This window comes from Cydia splendana, chromosome 6, assembly GCF_910591565.1.
Source record: "Cydia splendana chromosome 6, ilCydSple1.2, whole genome shotgun sequence".
NCBI lineage: Eukaryota > Metazoa > Arthropoda > Insecta > Lepidoptera > Tortricidae > Cydia > Cydia splendana.
The window spans coordinates 20082294-20103694 of NC_085965.1; the positions used below are offsets into that span (position 1 = coordinate 20082294).

The 21401-nt window shown below is 39.7% G+C and overlaps 2 protein-coding genes across 2 annotated transcripts in view; one reads left to right on the forward strand and one right to left on the reverse strand.

The window, feature by feature from the left end:
* LOC134791696 (adenylosuccinate lyase) overlaps window positions 1–5167 on the forward strand; it is a 69132-nt gene extending 63965 nt beyond the window's left edge. The window contains exons 2-3 of the mRNA XM_063762800.1: window positions 2762–3057; window positions 3940–5167. Coding sequence (XP_063618870.1) covers window positions 2762–3057; window positions 3940–4954 — 1311 coding nt within the window. The 3' untranslated portion in view covers window positions 4955–5167. The remainder of the gene's footprint in view (window positions 1–2761; window positions 3058–3939) is intronic.
* Window positions 5084–21401, reverse strand: part of LOC134791636 (uncharacterized) — a 43499-nt gene continuing 27181 nt past the window's right edge. The window contains exons 3-9 of the mRNA XM_063762689.1: window positions 13781–14016; window positions 13229–13426; window positions 12735–12858; window positions 11886–11996; window positions 11371–11524; window positions 10841–11053; window positions 5084–10597 (exon numbers count right to left, since the gene is read on the reverse strand). Of these exons, the coding sequence (XP_063618759.1) occupies window positions 5538–10597; window positions 10841–11053; window positions 11371–11524; window positions 11886–11996; window positions 12735–12858; window positions 13229–13426; window positions 13781–14016 (6096 nt within the window). The 3' untranslated portion in view covers window positions 5084–5537. The remainder of the gene's footprint in view (window positions 10598–10840; window positions 11054–11370; window positions 11525–11885; window positions 11997–12734; window positions 12859–13228; window positions 13427–13780; window positions 14017–21401) is intronic.

A 21401-nucleotide genomic window follows, 5' to 3' on the forward strand; every position in this document is an offset into this window, starting at 1 on the left:
ACGGACGGACGGACGGACAGCGAAGTCTTAGTAATAGGGTCCCGTTTTACCCTTTGGGTACGGAACCCTAAAAACCAGCTCTTCCTGAATAGCAACTTTATGTTGTAACCGCAACTCGTCGTGGTATCACGTGCTTTTACTGCTGTTTTCAATAGATACTTTTAATGTAGAGGTCTCATAAAACTAATTAAATAAGTAATTCTGGTAATCCTAAAGGAAACACAGTCAACCAATAGAAGTCCAGGCCACCGTACAGAAATTACAAACACACGCGAGCTGAAAGTGCGTAAACTCGTTTCGAATTTCCTCTTTTCCGCACTTGTATCGTAAATAAGTAACTATTTTAATGAAAGCTTTTTTATTTCACTCCTTCATATGTTTGCTCGTTGGTTTCCAATATACTTGAGCAATTTCTCCCGTTTCTTGAGGATGATTCACGCTAGACCGGGTCGGAGCTTCCGGCGCTTCGTTTTCTATGGAAAGCACCACGTGATCACCGATCAGCCGTCATGGAAAATGTCATGTCGGCCGGGCACGGACCGTACACATTAAATGATGACTCACGCTAGACCGGGCCGTGCCGGGGCCGAAGCCGTACTTTCCATATAAAACGAAACGCCGAAAGCTCCGGCCCGGCCCCGCCCCCGACCTGTACGGTTACCATCAGTTTGTCACTAACATAAACGCCGTCGAGAACGTAATTTACTTTTTATACATCTCGCTCGCACTCGCATATTAGTGCAAACGGGATGTATAGAAAGTAAATTACGTTCTCGACGGCGTTTATGTCAGTGACAAACTGATGGTAACCGTACTGGTCTAGCGTAAGTCATCCTTAATTAAGTAGTGTTTATTGCGAGTTCATTATTTTGCTACTTGCGTTTAGTACCTAAACTTTAGCTGACTTTAGCTGATGCTGACTGTACTAATATTTTAAAACTACTGATCAGTAAAATCGCATAAAAACTTTTAAAATACCATAGAGCACTTATTGTCTTCTAAAGGGATCACGATGTCAATTTCATGCATTATGGAGATGATGAAACGTCAAAATCTCAATTTCGCAACGGCCCTTGCGCATTGTTTTAAACGCGTCCGTAAAACGACGTAAGCGACATAAAATTTTGAAGGAGATAAGACCTTTTTTGTGCACAGGGCACTTTTGACACGAGGAAGTTGCATTTATTTTGTCGTTGAAGGGAAAGCGAAGGTAATTTGAAACGGTATATCGTTGTAACCTTTACGAGCTCGTATCTTGACTACCTACTTTTACAATTTCAACTTTATGTTGTATGCGTAAAGGTTGAAATTATGAGTATACATGAATATGATACGTGTTTATGAGAGTTTGAATATGCCCTTGGGATTTAGCAACTATGGGACCTTTATGAATAGAAGATTTACCGTACAAATTAGGTAGTGTCAAGCGTGCACGTTTATTAAAGCTACTTCATCTCTTTTCATGACCTGACTAATTATAAGTATAATTTATTGAGCGTGTTTATTGTTTGTTTCGTGACTTTCGTGTCAAGCTGTATTTATGCGAAGTTGACACTTGTTAAATTAATAATTGGAGTTAACGTATCGTTTTTAATTAACCGCTACCACGCCTCTGCTATTTGCTATCGCGGCATTACTGCTGCGGCGGCGTTGACTCGGGCATTGTCATTATCAAATTCCTCGATAAAATGAGTGACGGATTTAATCGCGACAGTAAAGGTGACAGTCCATTTCCAACAACAGCAGCACTACCATTAAATTGACAATGACACCGACGCGTTCGTACTAGTAGTGCAGCTGCGGTCAGAAATGGAATGTTACCCTTATGCAGCTGCTTTTGACATCCGAACGTCAGCTTAAGTTTCGTAACAACGCCTCGGAGGCGTATTTAGTATGTATTTGAAAATATGATACCGATGTAAGTAATCTAAGCGCATCAAATCAGTATGAAGGTCATATTTAATTACACAAACGGGTCTACCGCGATATAATTTCATTGTTTTTACCTTTAATTCCGACGTTTCAGCTGAGTTGCACCAGCTGTGGTCACGGAAAGACTGACGTCCCAACAAATGTCAACGGAGATATTAATAAAACACCACTAAACTACCCGAAATTAGTTTATAAAAATGTTCGGGGTAGACAAAGAAATTGCAGCTACCCGTTAAAGTTTAATGTTTATTGTCCACGGCACGACACGCAACACTCACAGTATCCGTACACTGGTCCGAAGATATATCCGCTGGTTTCAACATTTGAATCACTGGTCCCCAAGTAGACGATAATTTGTACCCGTCCTCACGATTGAAATTTTTAGGGTGTTTTTTAATTTCAATCGCCTCTCTCACGATCCGCGCATAATAGTGTCGCTCGTTGGAGAGGACTTTGGGTTTATGTAGCTCAATCCAGTGATTCGTTCCTGTTGTCAGCAAGTGCTCAGCTATTGCACCCCGTTTGTGTAATTAAATATGTGTACAAAACGCGAGAGTTTAAAGTGTTATAGTATGAAGGTCGTTTTAAAAGTATGAACGAACCTCTTACTATTGTTATTGTATATCGCGTTTTGTTAAATGTAAAAATAAGAAGTTTATTAGAATATGATTGTTTTAAATTTTAATAGATACTTACATAAATAGTTAAAGTTTGATCAACACTTCTTTACTTAAAAAAGAATACGAAACTAAGACAGATTTGCTGTTCCACAATTTTGTTGCTAAGTTAGATGTGACTGATTTTTAACTCCAGCCATTTCTCATTCCAGGAGCTAGGCCTCGACATCACCGACGAGCAGATCTCGGAGCTGGAGTCCGCCATCCACGACATCGACTTCGCAGCAGCGGCAGAACACGAGAAGAAAGTCCGACATGACGTCATGGCCCATGTCCACACCCTGGCCGAACGCTGCCCCCATGCCGCGCCTATTATACACCTTGGGGCTACTTCGTGCTACGTCGGGGATAACACGGATTTGATTACTTTGAAACATGGACTGGATTTGCTGCTGCCGAGGCTTGCAGCTGTCATTAGTCGACTGGCGAAGTTTGCAGATCAATACAAGTAAGTCCTAAAAGTTATGTCTTATTTAATTCTTCTGAATGCTGCCCCGATGCAGCACCTTTCATCTAACTTGGAGCCAGTTTGCAAATTCAGTAAAGTAAAATAAAAAAATCTTCAATACTTATTGAATCACTCAGACTGCAACTTTGCTACTCAAGGTTTTTTAGCGGAAAGTCTGTAAAATGCTATTGTCTTCCTTACTATATTACTGCTTCAACCAAATAAAAGGGCCTTTTTCTCTGCATTGCGTTCTGTTATTGTCGATTTAAGGATCACTCACCCTAGACCGGGCCTTGTCCGAGCCGGAGCTTCCTGAGGATCGTTTTCTATGTAAAGTCACGTGATCGCCTGTCATGTCATAGAAAAGTAAGCCCCGGAAACGGACACAGCCAGGTCTAACGTGAGTCATCCTTTACTGTCTAGGTTGACGTAATTATTGTCTAATTATTCTCATAAACGACAACGACTATTATATTAAAACTAACTGATAGTTAAAAAGAAGCAGCCAGGCTCTATGACTTAATATCTCGAAAGTACTTTGTTTTATGTGCGTGGGCTCGGTGGGATGCTGATTTAATTACCTCCTGCATGAGTCAGTTACTACTATTGTAGATAGATGAATGAAACAAATACACCCAAGCATTTATGCAAATTCTTAAGTAGCTATGCTAACTATGTGAAACTTTACTGCATTGTAGATGAGTTGCGGAACAATCTTGATGAACATTTTACGTTGATGTTCGAATCAACGTCTAATATTCAAATTTCATTTCACTCTAATATGCAGGAGCGACAGAGGCCAGATAACGAAATTCTGATTCTTCATCTACTTATAATGGAATTCCAAAGTATCATTGCTGATAGCAATGTATTACGTTTCAGATCGCTACCAATACTGGGCTTCACGCACTTGCAGCCCGCGCAGTTGACGACCGTGGGTAAGCGTGCCTCTCTCTGGCTCAGCGATCTACTCATGGACGAACGCGCCCTCTCCCGGGCAAGAGACGACCTCCGCTTCCGCGGCGTCAAAGGCACCACTGGCACCCAAGCATCGTTCATGCAACTCTTCAAAGGTGACAGCGCTAAAGTCCGCGCTCTCGACAAGAGGGTAGCCGAACTCGCTGGCTTTGACAAACGCTACTTAGTCACTGGACAAACTTATTCTAGAAAGGTTGACTTGGAGGTAGTTGCGGCTCTATCTGGTTTGGGAGCGACTGTGCATAAGATGTGCTCTGATATTCGTCTGCTTGCTTCCCGTAAGGAAGTTGAGGAGCCGTTCGAAGCATCTCAGATTGGATCTAGCGCTATGCCTTATAAGAGGAATCCTATGCGTTCGGAGCGCTGCTGCGCACTTTCTCGCCATCTGATCACTCTGCACGCGAATGCAGCTAACACTCATGCAGTTCAATGGCTTGAGCGTACTTTGGATGACTCCGCCAATCGCCGCATCACGCTCGCTGAGGCTTTCCTCACCGCTGATGCGACTTTACTGACCCTTCTTAATATCTGCCAAGGCTTAGTCGTATACCCCAAAGTGATCGATCGGCATATTGCTCAAGAACTGCCGTTTATGGCCACAGAGAACATTATAATGGCCATGGTTCAAGCCGGAGGAGATCGCCAAGTATGCCACGAGAAGATAAGGGTTCTTTCTCACGAAGCCGGAGCTCAGGTGAAACAGCATGGGAAAGATAATGATCTTATTGACCGTGTGAAGAAGGATGCGTACTTCGCGCCGATCATTTCTCAGTTAGACAAGATTTTAGACGCGTCTACCTTTATCGGAAGGGCTCCGGAACAAGTGACTGAGTTCATCGAAGAGGAGGTGGATCCTATTGTATCGAAGTATGTTTGCGTATTGACAGAGGCTGAGAAACCTGTTACACTAAACATTTAAATGTTTTAATTGTAACCTGATATTTAGGCTTTCATCCCCTTTATATGGGGACAATTTTGTTTAATATTTACTGGAAGCATATTCCCGGTTTTCTTTATAAGCTTTGTATGTTTTGTTTAAATAAAATGCTTTATTATTGATTAAAAATGTATTTACAATCATAGAGCGAATCCGTTCTATAATACACAATAAATGAGAATTATACAAAAATGACTTCACTATTTTACATAACAAAACGTGTTATATAAACTAGATAATGGTAACCTTACATTTTAGGTAACTTGGTACTTAATCATAAATAAAATAATAAAATAAGTGTGCGCGATGAGTCGCAAAATAAAAGTTAACAATGAACACAAGTTTGGAAACATAAAAATGGTAACTGTAATGGTGCTAAGCAAGCAAAAAGCATTCTGAAGCAAAGAAGTAATAAATAACTACAACGTAACATTAACAAAATCAAACAAATAAATAAGTTTCTAAGATTAATTTGAGAGAGACATCAACATCAACTATCCCTGGTACATTTCGTGATCACATTTTATCACAATTTCGATGGCACGATTATATAAGATACTAGAATTTACAGAGCGTTGGTGAGAAGTGTGTCGCCTTGGCAGGCAGGACCTTGGCTCGGCCAGTTGCACGCTCCCAGGCTGGGGTCGAAGCTTAGCTGAACAGGACAGTTGAACACGTGGAGGGTGAATCTCTGCTTGGTACAATCCCATCTGCAAGCGTAGAACTTGTTACATTGCTTGGGATGTCTGAAAAGACCAGCTCTCTGACAGTCGACGGACCCTTGCAAAGTTTCGTCTCTGCTCCTCCATCCACCAGGCCCATATCGGTCAAACGACTGAGATTCAATGGATCCAGATTCTGAGCCTGCTACTATGGCTTCCTTGACAATAGCTGTAGGGGCTACTTCCTGTTTCAACAGGACGGTCTTATATGTAGGGGCGACAGTCACAGCCTTTACGCGTGGTCTTATCGTGTAAACCTTTTCGGTGGAGGTAACAAAGGAGGGAGTGCTTGATACGTACACTTCTTTCCTCTTAGGCGTCACTGATACATACTCATTCTGTTCAGGGAGATCTTGGTAGAAAGAATCGTCGGGCACAATAATAGGGTTGAAAGTGGTAGAAACATAAGGAGCCACAGTAGCTGTCTTAACGTTTGACACAATATTCCTAGATTTTTGAGCCCATTGGTTATCGTTTATGTCACCACGGCTGGAGCCATCATAATCGTTGTTATAATCTAAGAAGTCTTGGTTTTGAACCTTAGGGCGTGTTCCTTTGAGTACGACAGTTGGGGATTGGCAACTGCAAACAGCGCCCAACTTCCTGACGAGAAGGGGGTTGAAATCGTTTATCTTAGTGACTACAGCAACCTTTGGCTTCGTCCTGCGAATAGGCGCTGGAGTAACTTCTACAAGCTCCTGTTTGTAAGGAGCGTAGGTTGACGTTACGGTTGGACTGTAAGTACTTGACACGTACGCAGGTGACGACGTGGTATAAGCATGAGACTTGGCCGTAGCAACAACAATATTCTGCTGTCTCGCTGGTGCAGCAGTGGATACAACAATGGGTGCTTCCGATGACACGGATTTGTAAGGGTTGTACACAATTTTAGAGGTAAATGATTGCCCTTCACTTTCAAAATTAACTAGGCCCTGAGCAGTTTCTTCTAAGGGTGGCAGATATTCAGGTGCTTTGTATGTTGTGGACTCAGTATACTTGTAAGTAGGGGCCGCTGTAGTTGACTTCACGTATGTCTTTCTAGTTACCGGAGGCAGATAGGTATTTTCTGTTTTAGGAGGTAGATATTCAGGAGCGTTGTAGGTAAGTTCTGGTGTGGGCGGCAAATACTCCCGAGACGTCGTAGAATAGGTAACTGGCCTATACGTAGATGTCACTACTGGTGCTACTGTAGAAACTACAGGGGGGAGATATTCCTCAGCCTTGTTGGCTACCTGGATCTCTGGTGTTTGGTATGATACTTGGAATGATGAATATTGGTTAGTTTCTATCTTCTTTGGCTGTTCAATGTGAGAAGTAGTGAATGAAACTTGCTGAGCAGGAACGTAACTTTGCACATTTTCGTACTGCTGGGAGTAGTCTTCCGATTTGTAATCATAGTTATTTTGAGCTTGATTATAAACGGCCTGCTCCTGAACTATTGGCTTAGCAGTAGATGACACTACATACGATTCTTGATAATCAGTCTTTGGCGGAATATATTCGGGTGCTTTGTATGCCTTCTTTGGAGCCTCGTATTCGGCGTAATGCTCTTCATAGGCGAGTGTCGCTGGCGTGCTTGATACGATCACAACGTTGTCCTTTGATTTGTATTGAGTGTTGTCATTGTAAAGGTGATACGTTTGGTGTGATACTTCACTAGCATCAGAGTAAGATTTGGCAGTCACTGTTTCTACATCTCGCTGAATCTCTGGCTGGCTGTATGAGTACCCTTGGTTCAAGTTGAGGGATTGTGTGTTGTAATTGTACGATTGATGAGATGTTTCGTACTGAGCAGGTTGGCTAACAATATGGCTCACCTCGTGCTGATGGCTTATAGGCTTGTATGTTTGAGTATAAACAGCGGCAGTAGGCTCTACGTATGGCGCTGGTGTTACCTTTTGGGTGTATTTAATTATAGGGTTTTCATAATAAGATACAGCAGGCTGGTAGGCGAGTTCAACCTTAGGTGCAGGTGTAGATGACACTGGAACCACCTTTTCTACTTTGTGGATGGTTTGATGACTATACGACTGCGGTTTGTAGGTGGAAACAACTGCTGGCGCTGGAGTCGAATAAGTTACGATTGCCGGGGCTTCCTCAAACTTTGCTGCAGGCTTCTGGTAATCATATCCAGAGGATGATGAGTGTTGGGAATAAGTATGGACTTGAGCAGTGTCGACATTGTGAACAGTTTCATGGCTGAACCCTTGGGGTTGATAGGTTGATATCGCTGGCTGGACAGCGATGGCAGGTTGGGCTGTCGTGTACTCAACTACGGGTTGTGGTTGTTCGTAACTGATGCCTTGGTCCGTGTAGTCGTAACCACTTTCTTGTGATTGAGCATAAGACTTGCCGTTTTCGACTTTATGAATTGTTTGATGGCTATACGACTGTGGGCTGTAGGTCGAAGCAATTGCTGGAGCAGGTGTAACATGTTGAACAATAGTCTTGGCATTATCTTCAAAAGTAACGGCTGGTTTTTGGTAGATATACCCAGCATTTTCTTGAGAGTAAGTGTTCACTCGACCAGCATCTACTTTATGTAGAGTTCGAAGACTAAAGCCTTTCGGTTCGTACGTAGAGACAGCTAGAGCTGGTTGAGCTGTTGTATACTCAACTACAGTTTGTGGTTGTTCGTAACTAACCCCATGGTTGGTGTAGTCGTATCCACTTTCTTCTGATTGAGCATAAGACTTGCTGTTGTCGAAATTATGAATTGTTTGATGGCTATACGATTGTGGAGTATAAGTAGAAACAATTGCTGGAGCAGGTGTAACGTGCTGGGCAACGGTTTTAGCGGTCTCTTCAAAGCTAACAGCGGGTTTTTCGTAATGGTATCCAGAACTTTCTTGAGAGTAAGTGTTAACTTGACTAGCATCTACTTTATGTAGAGTTTGATGGCTGAAACCTTGCGGCTCATGGGTGGAGACAGCAGGTTGGACTTCTAGAGCCGGCTGGGGTGTAGTGTATGTGACTACAGTCTTTGGTTGCTCGTAGGTTACTCCTGATTGGACGTAGTTGTAACCAGAACCGACCTCCACAGCCGGGCTGTACACTTTGGCACTTTCTACTTTATGAATGGTTTGATGACTGAACGACTGAGGAGTATACGTCGCCGCAGTGGGCTCAGCGTATGTACTGACGCTGGGACCAGTGGTGTAAGCTACAACCTTTTTGAAAGGCTCTTCTGTCACTGGCGAGGCATTAGAGTAATCATAACCCACCGATTCTACCTTATGTAGAGTTTGCTGACTGTGGCTAAAGCCTTGAGGTTTGTATGTGGACACAGATATCGGTGCGGGGGTAGAGTAGGTTATCCCGTCTTCAAATTTTATGGCTGGTTTTGAGTAGTCGTAACCAAAAGATTCACCATTCACTGATGCGGCGTTACCGGCTTGGTAGCCAGAATAGTCCTTGTTCTCATATTGATGATAATCAGCTGCCTGATTGTAGTCGGTGATAACCACTTTAGGTGTGCTGCTAACGTATTGTTTTACAGGTACCACTGTCGGTTGAACATACGTAACGGCAGGATGGGTGATGCCGAAGATTTGCTTAACGCTGGTCTTAGGTGCTTCAGGTACGAAGGTAGTTTTGTATGCTACTGTCGGTATCGCTGTGGTAATAGCGAACGGAGTAGCAGTGGTGGGTATTCCAGATGAAGTAGGAGTAGTGACGTAGCTGTAACCATCCAAGTTGTGCGAACCTGTTCCTACGTGATTAATAGAAACTGCCGGTTGGGAAACATATGAGACGTGTCCCGAATGTTGGTTGTCGTGGATAATATTATGACCAAACGATTGGGAGCCACTGGTAGATGCTTTAGAGGCGTCATAGTTGAACTGGTCAGTATATCCAGAATCAACCAAAGTAGTCTTGCCAACCAGACCGACATTAACGGATCCAGCTGCCAAAGTGTGTGATCCACCAGTATAGGCCTTAGAGTCGCTGATATAGTTTCCACTGTTAGCGGTACTGTAGCTTCCATGGTACACTTGACTATTCAGAACATTGCCAGTTGATACTGCTCCATTATAACCTCCAATATGGCCGTCAGCCCTATATACACCAGCCACGTATTTACCAGAGTCGTCATGTGTGTACGAACCGGAATAATCCGCGCTGTATGATCCACCGTCACTTTTATATCCGTTAGCGCTAAGTGATGATTCCTTGTAAATACCAGCTTGGTATTTTCCCGAGTCGCTGTAGGAACCTGAGTTATAAGATCCTCTGTAGTTTGATGAATCATCAGCATAAGACCCAGAGTTATGTACATATTGGCCGCTGCTATCAGCTCCAGAAGATGCCGAATACCTTCCGTAATCGTAGTAGTCGCTGGACTGTTTGTAAGCAGAATCATCATGGACGTATGGGACATCTGGAGAACCTACATGCTTGTAGGGCTCAGCGTAGTCACCCGAAGGGTCATGCACGTACGCCCCAGAATTGTCGGAATAATCGTTTGATTGATATTGAGAGTTTTGTCCCGAAGAGAACGAAGAGTAGCCACTAGATTGTCCAGAAGAAAAACCGGCAGCACCCGTTCCTGCGAGGATATTAACCTGATGACCATGGATCTTCTGAGCCTCAGATTGAGTCGGCAGTCTATAATCATCCAAGATCAGCGAGCCACTAGTGTACTTCCCCTCATCACTATATTTGGTCGCCTGGACGAGTCCGTTGCCATGCGCGGCTCCGTTGACTTGGTAAGCGAGCTCGTTGGATCCAGAGGCTCCGTTGAACTCCTGAGACGCGATGAAGTTGGCGTCGAGCGCGTCCTGTTGGGAGAGGAAGCCACCCTGGATGCCGACGAGGTTGTCGAGGGCGGCGCCGGAGATCAGGCTGTTGTGGGCGGCCACGTTCACGGCGTCGGCGGTCTGACCATGGAAGCCAGCGGCTCCTGGAAATTAAAATATTATTTTGCTTTTAAAATATAGTGGAAGAAAGTTTCACCTAGGTTGACCTGACCAAAGTGAATGCTCTAAATGAATCTAGTAATTAAACCCTAAAGTATTCATGACGTTGCTTGTGGATGAGATTAACTCTTCACTTCGCGTTTTTTTTACACTGTACAAGAAATGGATGGAATATCCGTTTATTTGATCTACGATTCGTTTGTTTTCAAAATATATTTCAAGCTCACCAGTAAGAACTGCTCCAGAGTACCCGAAGGCCTCGGCCTCGTATCTGGCGATGTTTCCACAAGCCGGCACCAGCCAGGGCCAGTCGCACTTGAGCTTCTCAGCGTCGAAGCCGAGACCGAAGGGGCAGCGGAACTCGTAGGCGGACAGCGGCGCCTTCCCGTGGTCCAGGCAGGCGAAGAACCAGCGGCAGTTCTCGGGGTCGGCGTAGTAACCTGGAACCGAAATTGGCAACAGTGAGCAGTTGAGCACAATGTAACAATATTGATGGTTTGTAGTATTCATCATCTGAACGAAAATTCTCAGTGACTCGGAGTTTATTCTGTGGAGATTGTTGTGAAACTCTTTGTAAATATTATAAATCCGTGTAAATGAAAATATTCTTGTGTCTTTTCAAAATACCTACAACTAGAGGTCTGAAGGGTCCAGAAGCTTGGTTTGGAGGAATTTAGAGTGAATCTGGTAGGTACCAGAAGTGATAGTTATTGCAGTGTCTACACATTGTCTGGAAGTCTGGTCAAGATGATGTTACCTTCATGTTCGGGGCAGATGAACCTCGTGCGGGGTACGGGGGCGATCTCAGAGGATCCAGGGCATGCCTGCGAGTGCGGCAGGCTGCCGGGCCACACGCACACCTCGTAACGCGCGTCGAAAGCCAAGCCGGCGGGGCAGTCGAACTCGAATACCTGGAAAAACGGTATAAAACTAGTTCAAGCAATTGGCAATCCAATCTTCAAAATTTCTTACGTCATGCGCATAAGACTCTAGCACTTGTTAACAAAACATTGCCATAAAAAATTGATCGTTTAACTAACCTATTAAACCATTCCTTACTGACTTAATCCATCAAATTCGACATTGAACCGGAGTCACTAAATACCTAACTAAAACAGTTTACAGTAAAATTTTAAAATAAACAGCAGTAAATCGGGCGAACCCGAAAGTCGTTCATTCGCACGTCAAAACTATAGTGCCAGAGACAAAAAGCCGCGCAAAAAGTCGGGATAACGCCAGGGAAAAGGTGGTGGGAGGAACGAAGAGTTATACCGTGTAGTCGGGCGAGAGCTGGTCGAACTTGACGCAGCGGTAAAAGCGCGCGCAGGAGCGCGGGTGCACGAAGTAGCCCTGACGGGAGCAGGAGAACTCCGTACGGGTGTCCTGGAAACAAATTAGAATTTTTTAATTAATAAATATTTATTCATAGACGTAGATGGTACAAAAACATGCCAAAAAATAATTTAATAAAACAACTTAAAATTATAATTGAACTAAATACAAACTATTCTAAAATAAAACTAAATTAGAAACGAAATCTAAAAAAGGCCACTGCGGCAAGGTCCCCAAGAGGCAGGCTGCGTTACCCCGCTGAACTGCCAGACGGAAGCGTTGAGCGAGGTAACTGCCAGCTCTTGGGTCCCCAGTTGCGTCCCTGAGTCTCTTTGAAAGGTTAAATTATTTAATAAGTTCTTTAATAAATTACAATACATTTCCGTTCCCGTAGTTATACGTGACGCATAGTCAGGGAGAATTAAAATAAAGAGAGGATCAGACCCTGAGTAAACCATGTGTCGTCAGAAGACTGTGTCGTTACAGGTGTACCTACGAATAGCGATGCAACTCTGTGTGCCTACCGACTATTTCCACTATAAGCTGTGATGGGTTTGCTCATCAAGTCATCACTCACAAAATGTATACATAACATATCAAAGTCGACGACTTTTGAATATCATATCTTACAGCTTGGCAAAAAAGAGGAGAAATTAAAAAGTGGCAACACTGTAGTGTCGTCCCGTTTTCTTATATAAATTGGTTTAAAAGGGACGACACTACAGTGTTGCCGCTTTTTAATTTCTACTCTTTTTTGCCAAGTTGTAAGCCTTGCGAAAAAACAGTTACCTCACGGATCGAGTGGATGACGCCATCAGAGTCGACAATTTGTGTGATTCTGTAGGGAGAGACTTGCAGTGCGTCGAGAGCCCGCGCGTGCGCAGGGGCGGAGAGGATCTCGTGCTCCAGTGACCTGGAACCACGAATAACGGTTTTACTTTATAACTGCGAGTAAAACACTTTATTTCTTTAATCTTTAATCACTTCAGACTTTAATCAAGCAACAAGACAATTTTAAAGACAGACAACGGAAACATAACCATCAGTTCTGTAGGTAATCTTGGAGTAGGGAACTCTGAATATTAATAATGCATTATAACCATATAATTTGTAATCGAACAATATAGACGACTGCTGTTTGCTTGCTGAATGCTTAGTCAAAGGTACGGGCATGCCATGGACTTTAATAATTGAGCTGTAAATATAATCGTAAACTTTAGTACAAAATAGTTTAATCTCTCAATACACAAGTGCACTGAAATGTACCTTAAACTTTAGTTTACCTTAGAACAGCGGCCCGGGGCGCTCTGCTCTGCTGGTTCAGCACCTTAGCAAGGGAAGCCTTCAGCGTGGGACCACATGGAGTCTCAACGTCTTTGTCAGCTTTGTGAAGGGCCAGGCCAGCCAGCCCACGGACGCGAGCGTACTTGCCCTTGACGTCCACGGATGAGGAGTCTTCGAAGGACATCCAGGTTGTGTTCCTGGAAAGTTGAGTTGAGAGTGGTATTTAAAGAGTTTGCTATAAATTAATTATTTATTTCATTTGTGGTACGACCCCTTGAAAATAAGAAGAAAACCAGAAGTTTTGGACAATTTGAGACAATATCTAAAATAAATAACACAAAGTAGCCTACATTTAAACTCAGTAAGTACCTATTCATTATAATAAAAGCGGCTAGTTCTCATATTAAGTATTATTGTAATGTATATACATATCCGAACCAATTTTAAAATTCTCATGACATGAAACACAAACAACACGAAATTTTAAAGCGAAGTAACCAAATTAAACCTCCTATGTGAAACATTAGAGCAATCGCTCAAACACTACTCACTTGAAAGCATAAGGCGCCGAGAGATCCTGGTCCCTTTCTAGAGTCCACCGTCCCTTCTGCAGCAGCCTGCAGAGCTCAGCCTGATCTATCTCCTTAGGCTGATCGTCCACAGCAGGGCTGCCGGGAGTACTGAGGGTCTCGTTCGCCAGGGTGAACTGACGGGCGGTCGCGGGGAGGCTGATCACGATCTTGGAGGCTGGGACGCCGAGACCGACGACTAAGTCCACTACGGAGTCCTGGAAGATTGGATGAAGTTATTTAGTGACTCTTTTTGTAAGAAAATAATGCTTGGTATATACGTATTTAGCATCTAACTTGTCGTCGTCGTAACCAATGTTCCCGAAAGTTGAAAAATAGTATAGACCAAAATTATCGGAACTGGTTTTGGACACCATAAGTAATACATAGAAATGAAGTTCCAGAAATTAGGAAACAGAAAAGAGGATATCTGGAAAACTGTTTATTTTAACACCCAGTCTGTTGTTGGGGTTAATTTTCTGTGTCAAATGAACTCTATTAATCGTGTACGTTAAAGTTTAGATGTCACGCTTTATGTAGGTAGATATATACGGTAGATCAAGTAACAATTTGTTTACAATACTACTTAATAAGCAGTTCTTGACTTCTTTTATGTAAACGCCTGCTGCAATAATTATAGCAACGATGTATTTATGCCAAACAATCATTGCTTGAAACGCGTACAACTTTTAGCTTATTATCATGATTAGGTATAATTTAATACAGCACAAGCACATAAAAATATAGGTAACTTTATATATTATATCTTTATTAGTTGTTAATATTTAACAGGAAACTATATAAACCAACAAAGTTGTTTGCTAGAAATCACTAGTTTAACTTTGATAGCAATAACTCACTCAACATAGTTAGGTCCTACACACATGCCTTTCAACATAGCTTTCATTCTAAAAGGATAAACTATGCCGCATACGCTCAGACAGTCAAGGGTAAAAAATACATCAAATCCCGACCATCTACGGCGAATTCTATGTAGTTAGCTACCCATTAAAGTTGAATCATGAGGTCACGACCTAACATCACTAGATTAACAGTCTAGCTAACTAATGTTTATCTTTTCTTGATGCACCTGCCAATATGTGACCTACTTGAGCCAAATTATTAAACGGCTCACGTTTCTTTTAAAGTAAAATAAACACTAACGTGTTAGACTTAAGGGTTAATGTGAACAGCTGTCTTTTTCTACAGGGACTAGTTTACCTTCGCCAGTCTATTAGATAGATGTCGTGAGACTGAGCGATATTAACTGTGTATGTGCGGTTTAGATTGATTATTATTACTGCCGTTTAAATAAACATACTAGCATATTAAAAACGGTAATTATTTCATTTGGATCATTATTATTACGGTACCTGCAAGTATTTGAGGCACACTTTTATAGCTTAATCTGTACTTAGTTTATAGAAACCTAGACTGTAGTAGGATATTTGGATAGCATGGTTGTACTGAACATATGTTCATTTGAATAAAGCATTTTTTTAAATAACCCTAGAGCTACCTAAAAGAATTCGAAACATTGTAACGACTTTGTATTTAAGTTTGTATTAAATTAAACAAAACATTAATAAATATATTTCATTAAAAAGCATGTGTGGTCATGAGGTAAATGTGAATTCTACGAAATGTGTAATTAAATTCATTGAGAAACGAACGGAAAACCACACGTTATGTGGATACGTTTTTTATGTGTAAAGGAAATCGCCTGCCTTAAATGTCGTCGTTATTTACTCGCCTTAAGCACTACCACCAGTTTTAACATTGACATATTCACTCATGTTTAAGTAACTTACTTTCTATGCATCTCGCTCGTACTCGCATATTAGTGCAAGCGAGATGTATAGAAAGTAATTTACGTACACGCGAGTTAATCTGTCAATGTCAAAACTGGTGGTGGTAACTGGTGGTTACAGCAAAAAGTGGTCCATTCTCAATTCGGATATACCGGACCCTAAGATAAGAAAGAGCGTTATTCGACTTTTTAACGACAGCTGGCGATATGGCTAATTTTGAGGCCAAAATACCTACTGATTGTTATTTCAAATGGTATATATAAGACAGGTACTTATCATATCATATCATTATCATTTATTCGGTAATATTCATACATTGTCATTGGTATACATTAAGGGGGCCTAATAATTTTAAAGGAGTTAGGTTACCTACCCTAAAAGTTTCAATTTCAAATTTCGTCTTAGTGACTTAACCTATTGTCTGTGTATGATAACCAGAGATCGGACAGATTGGCGTCATTGCTCGCAATAATGTGGACATGACTCCAAATTTGATTAAATAATTAATCATTTAATTATTTTAATTTTTTTTTCCTGAGATTTAATTTTGTTCCCTATAGTCAATAAATAGGACTTAAATATATTTTTGATATAAAAAAATGAGTACCTACAGAAAATTTGGAAAACGTACTGATTATTTTCTTTAATAAATTTACATTATAAGAAATCTTTGTGTTATTTATTGATTAGGAATCAAAATTAAGCCTCAGGTAAGAAATTAATTAAATGATTAATTATTTAATCAATTTTGGAGTCATGTCCACATTATTGCGAGTAATGACGCAAATTTGTTCGATCTCTGAATTGATAACGGATAAGGATGCTGACTGAATTTTTAGTCATCTTTTTGCATTTTTTCGAGAACGGTTTTTTCTGTTCTATACATCACAATCGAGGTTTGAACCCACCACACACACCACCACCACCACACCACATATACCACCACCACACATCACACATCACAGTAAACTTGGCGAATGGACTGGACTGGACTTGGAATTCTAAGAAAGAATTAACTATGTTCTATATATCTTTCATAATTAATTAAAAATAATCATTTCCACGATAATGAACAAATTATACGCAATTCTGTAGCAACTTCGCCCAGTGGACGGAAACAGGCACTGGACGGTAAACTGACGCAGTGACCCTAATGATTACACAGAAAAACCCTAAAAACAATACAGTATATACTCTTGTTCTGTATGAATTGTCACCGTTTAAACTTGAACTATATGTTACGTTGAGTCACAGCCGACTTACTTTTACTTTAACCATAAGGTCGGTCGCATTTCGTTTTAATTGGCAGATTGATTTTAGGTCACAGATGTGACAAGTGCATTGTATGGCAATGGCGTTAAACGAATCTCGTAAAAGCTAGCTTTTTGTTAGTACCTACATTCATTTAATTTTTTTTCTTAGCCTATTTGTGTGTCCCACAGGACTCCCACTGCTGGGCAAAGGCTTCTCCCCTGGTTCTCCATGACTCCCGATTTAGTGCTTTTTGGGATTCATTTTTTTATTTAACTAAATTAGGATACATACTTTTTAGATTTTTTAATATCCTAAAATCTTGATGTAGAAATTTTAGGAAATGTACCTTTCAGAAATCTATATATTTTTATCATACACATGGGTGTGTAATGTGTAATGCTTAATATAATTATAAAAAATATATCATACGCCATTTTATATATTATTTTATGTTATAATGTAATTTTTATTATACGTTTCCTTTGTTATATTGTGATTTCATCTAAACATTCATTGCTATAATGCCTATTGTAATATAATTTTTAAATAGTATATAGACATATTTTATAATGACATCTGTTATATTATATTTTTGTATAACGTACCTAATATTTCATATAATTTTATCAAGTATAAATACATATATTGTATAACATTTATTGTCATATTTTATTTAATAATAAGATAATAACGTAAAGTTTTACATATTTTTTATAACTAGTACGCAGGCCTACTTCTTCTTTTACTAGCTATTTTATTCTAGGGAGGTCGCAGTTCTAACCTAACCTAACCAATTTTTTCACGGTTTTCGATTCTGCGGGGCCCGCAGTTCAAACCTAACCTAAACCACTTTTTTGCTAGGCATTTTATTCTAAGGAGGGTCAAAGTTCTAACCTAACCTAACCCTCCTTTTGCTAGGTAATTATTTGTTTGTGCGGAGTCGCAGTTCCAACCTAACCTAACCCATTTATGTCATGCAACTATTATGCCACACAAATAATTATGTGATGTCACTTGTTTAAATAATATGCTTTAGAGTATATAATAATTATGGCAATGTGTATTGTATAATACACATTGCCATAATATACCTTATGACCGTTATACCAATAATAACATTATGTTTACCGTTCATTAGATATTACGGTAGTATGCCATTTATTACGTTATTCAAAATAACGATATAACAAACTATAATATATGAAAAGTAATTATAACAAATGTAATGCACCCCATAGGGTAACTTGTTGATCAATGAAACACTAAAAGTTCAAGCCTTTCTATCTCTGGTGTTTTTAAAGTTATGAGTGTGACATTTCGTATGAAGATAAACAATTCCGTTGGCTATCATATGGCATTCTTGGTTTCTACTTATCTGTAACAGCTCCTGTGTTATAAGCCTTTTTTTTTAAATGAGTTTTGTTTCATTGTGTACTTGTGCATGTTTTCAATGAAACACTCTGATTTTTACAGTGAAACAAATGTAATAATTATAGTCTACCATGAAACATCGTTAATAAACATTGAAACGGTGTAATAAATAAATGACATTAATACATATATGCTTTCACTCAATTAATGAGAAAGGAAAGGAGAAAATAGTGGTAGGCTAAAATTAGTTATTTAAAAGGTTTCCGAGATATGGAATCATTATAAGATTGCTGAAATATCTAAAAGCGAAAGACTTGTTTCATTGTACACACACCTGAGTTTCATTGTGAATTGAAAATCTGGTCGGCACGTACGGCATGCTGCGAAAAAGGCGCCTTTTATGTCCACGGAGCATGATTGCCAACTAGGTAGACGCGGGAGGGTTTTGAGCATCTCCATGCTTGATTCCATACACTTTCTTGCAACAGTGTTTACAAACGACTGTTTCAATGTGAGACATGTGTCCTTAACCTTGCCATCAATGAAACATTCAATATATAAACCATCCTATCTCAGCCATTCCTAAAGTTAAGTATCTTATATTTTGTCGTATGATAGACAAATTATTACCAATTTTCATGGTATTTTAGTTTCGCAAATTTTGCACATAGTCTTTAATTATAAAAAAAAAGAATGAGTTTGTTTCATTGTGTGCTGGTAGCGGTGTTCAGTGAACATCATGTTTCATTGTATACTACATCAAAATGTTTCATTGTGAGACTAGGGGGTGTTTTTTGAATCAATTAAGGTAAATGAAGGTATTAACGCCCCCCTTAAGGCAGTTTTAAATTCGGCCATACTTTTTAAGTATACAGGTTGCCCTCAAATTCACTATTCCATTTTTATATGCTAATATCATGTTTGTAAAAGGTAATTTTACTAATTTGCCTATACATAATAAAGGATTAAGATGTAAAAAATAATTTATAAAGTTACTGAGTCGATTGTTACTATTACCGACCCATAAAAATGGCTGTGAAGTTATTAACGATTTTAAGCTGCTAATTCCGATCGTGTATACTCGTAAGAAAAGGTATGTGCCCAGCAGTGAGACGCATATACCTAGGCTGGTGATGGTGTGGTGAAACAAAATAAAAATGCAAATACATATTTGATTCTATATATTATTCTATTTTTTATTAAAAAAAAATTAAAATAGTACCACTTCTTTGCTAAATAATTTTACTTTTAAGAAATAATCAACATGAATTTATTATAATCTCAAAAAATGAATTTTCAGACTTACTTTACTATTTATAATTGGGTTCACCTCTTATAATTTATAAACTTCCTCTCCGAATCTAAAAACTAAAGTCCTCAAAAAAATTATATATTTTTAATTTAATTGACCTTGTGACTACAAAACACTTTGTGATTATGTGACTTAAAAAATATAATCACTAACACGCAGTTTTAAGTAATAAAAAGTTATTAATGAATCTTGTTACTACACAGCATCGGTCCTCCAAAAATATCATAACTTTGCGTAACTTTACAACGTTGAAAGAAGAAAACTAGATTATAACGTGTATGTCGGTAATAGATTTTTAAAAAGAATAATTATTTAGATTTAAACTGGTCCATTAAAATAATTGTTTTGTTGTGATATTATAATTATAAAAGGAAGAAAAACTAAACCTTATGTTATGGTCATTACCTACCGACTTACGGGTCGTTGATAGTTGCTACAACTAAAAGTAATGAAGCTATTACCGTCCAATTAAAATTTAATGTTTTATGGTTGTAAATGCCTTTTTTTAAATAAATTGTTATACAAAATCAAGAATTTACAATATAAAGAACACATTTAGTAATAAAAGGTAAAGTACAGGAGTCAATTGATAAAACAAATGTCTTAAACAGAAAAGCCACGTACTTACTTGAAGGTACAAGCGCCAGTATGACAAGACTTGCGTACATGCCTGCCGCGGCTTGATTGGCGTGTTTTATCTTTTTTTCGGACTACCACTCAAACTAACGTAAAAGTACCCGATACTCAAGGAACAAACGCTTGTGGAAGTTTACCTACCTACCTCTGAAATAGTTCAGGCAACGAAAACATATCTAATCAGTTCAATAGGTCGGCAATACCTGCAGATTTTTGGTGGGGCGTTGATCGCTGCGTTTACCTTAATAACAACTGCACCAAAAAGTGAACAAATTTAAAAATATTTAGCTCCAAATAAACTTTAATACACATAGAACATAACAAAAACTTAAAAAACGCCAAACTCTAGTCTATATCTTGGTAAATAATTGCGAAACATAAATGAAAAAAAAAATACTTTTCTTGCACGAATTCACAATAATGCTCGTAGCAACGTGCTCCTACTCCGAGGCGCGCTCGTGTTTTGGGGAGGTGCTGGGGGTCCCTGAGCCTGCCCTTGCTTGATAGACGGCACTAGCTGGTAGCACCTAGTTTCCGAGATATCGCAAAGTTACACTGTGTCCGATTGTTTCAATGTACCACAACTGACCCTACACATATATCCGCCTCACCGCCTTACCGTTACCGCCTATCAATTTTGTTTAAATACGAAAGTTTGTATCTGGAATATGAATTCATATTTTATTCTTTTAGCTAAATACATGTTTGGAAACTGTATGTACAAACGCCTTGATTGAATAATAATTTGGTCAATATTATTCCTCTTATTTTATTGTAGTTTTCGTTGAAGAAGCTCTAGAGAACCTATAGCTATATGTATCACAAAGCCCGTCATCAATCTCCTCAAACATTAAATATTAAAAACATTTTTAAAATACAAAACACTAACGTCAAGAAATAATAAATTATTTGTGATTCATATTCACAGTGTCCAATTATTACGTCCGTAATTACAATGATCAACTGACATTTGCAAATATAGTCGTTAGGCACAAAAAGTGGTAATTAACGACTAACAAGTACAAAAACAAATGACGGACACTACTGACAGTCTTGGACACAGATTATTTCTGTGTCCAGTTTGTTTCCGGGTGCCAGAGGACATCACTGAAGAATGCGTAACAAAAATACATATACCTACAGTAATTTATATAGGTACGGTTAAACAGAGGTTGGGACAGGCAGCTAACATTCGACACGTGAAATACTCCCAAGTTAT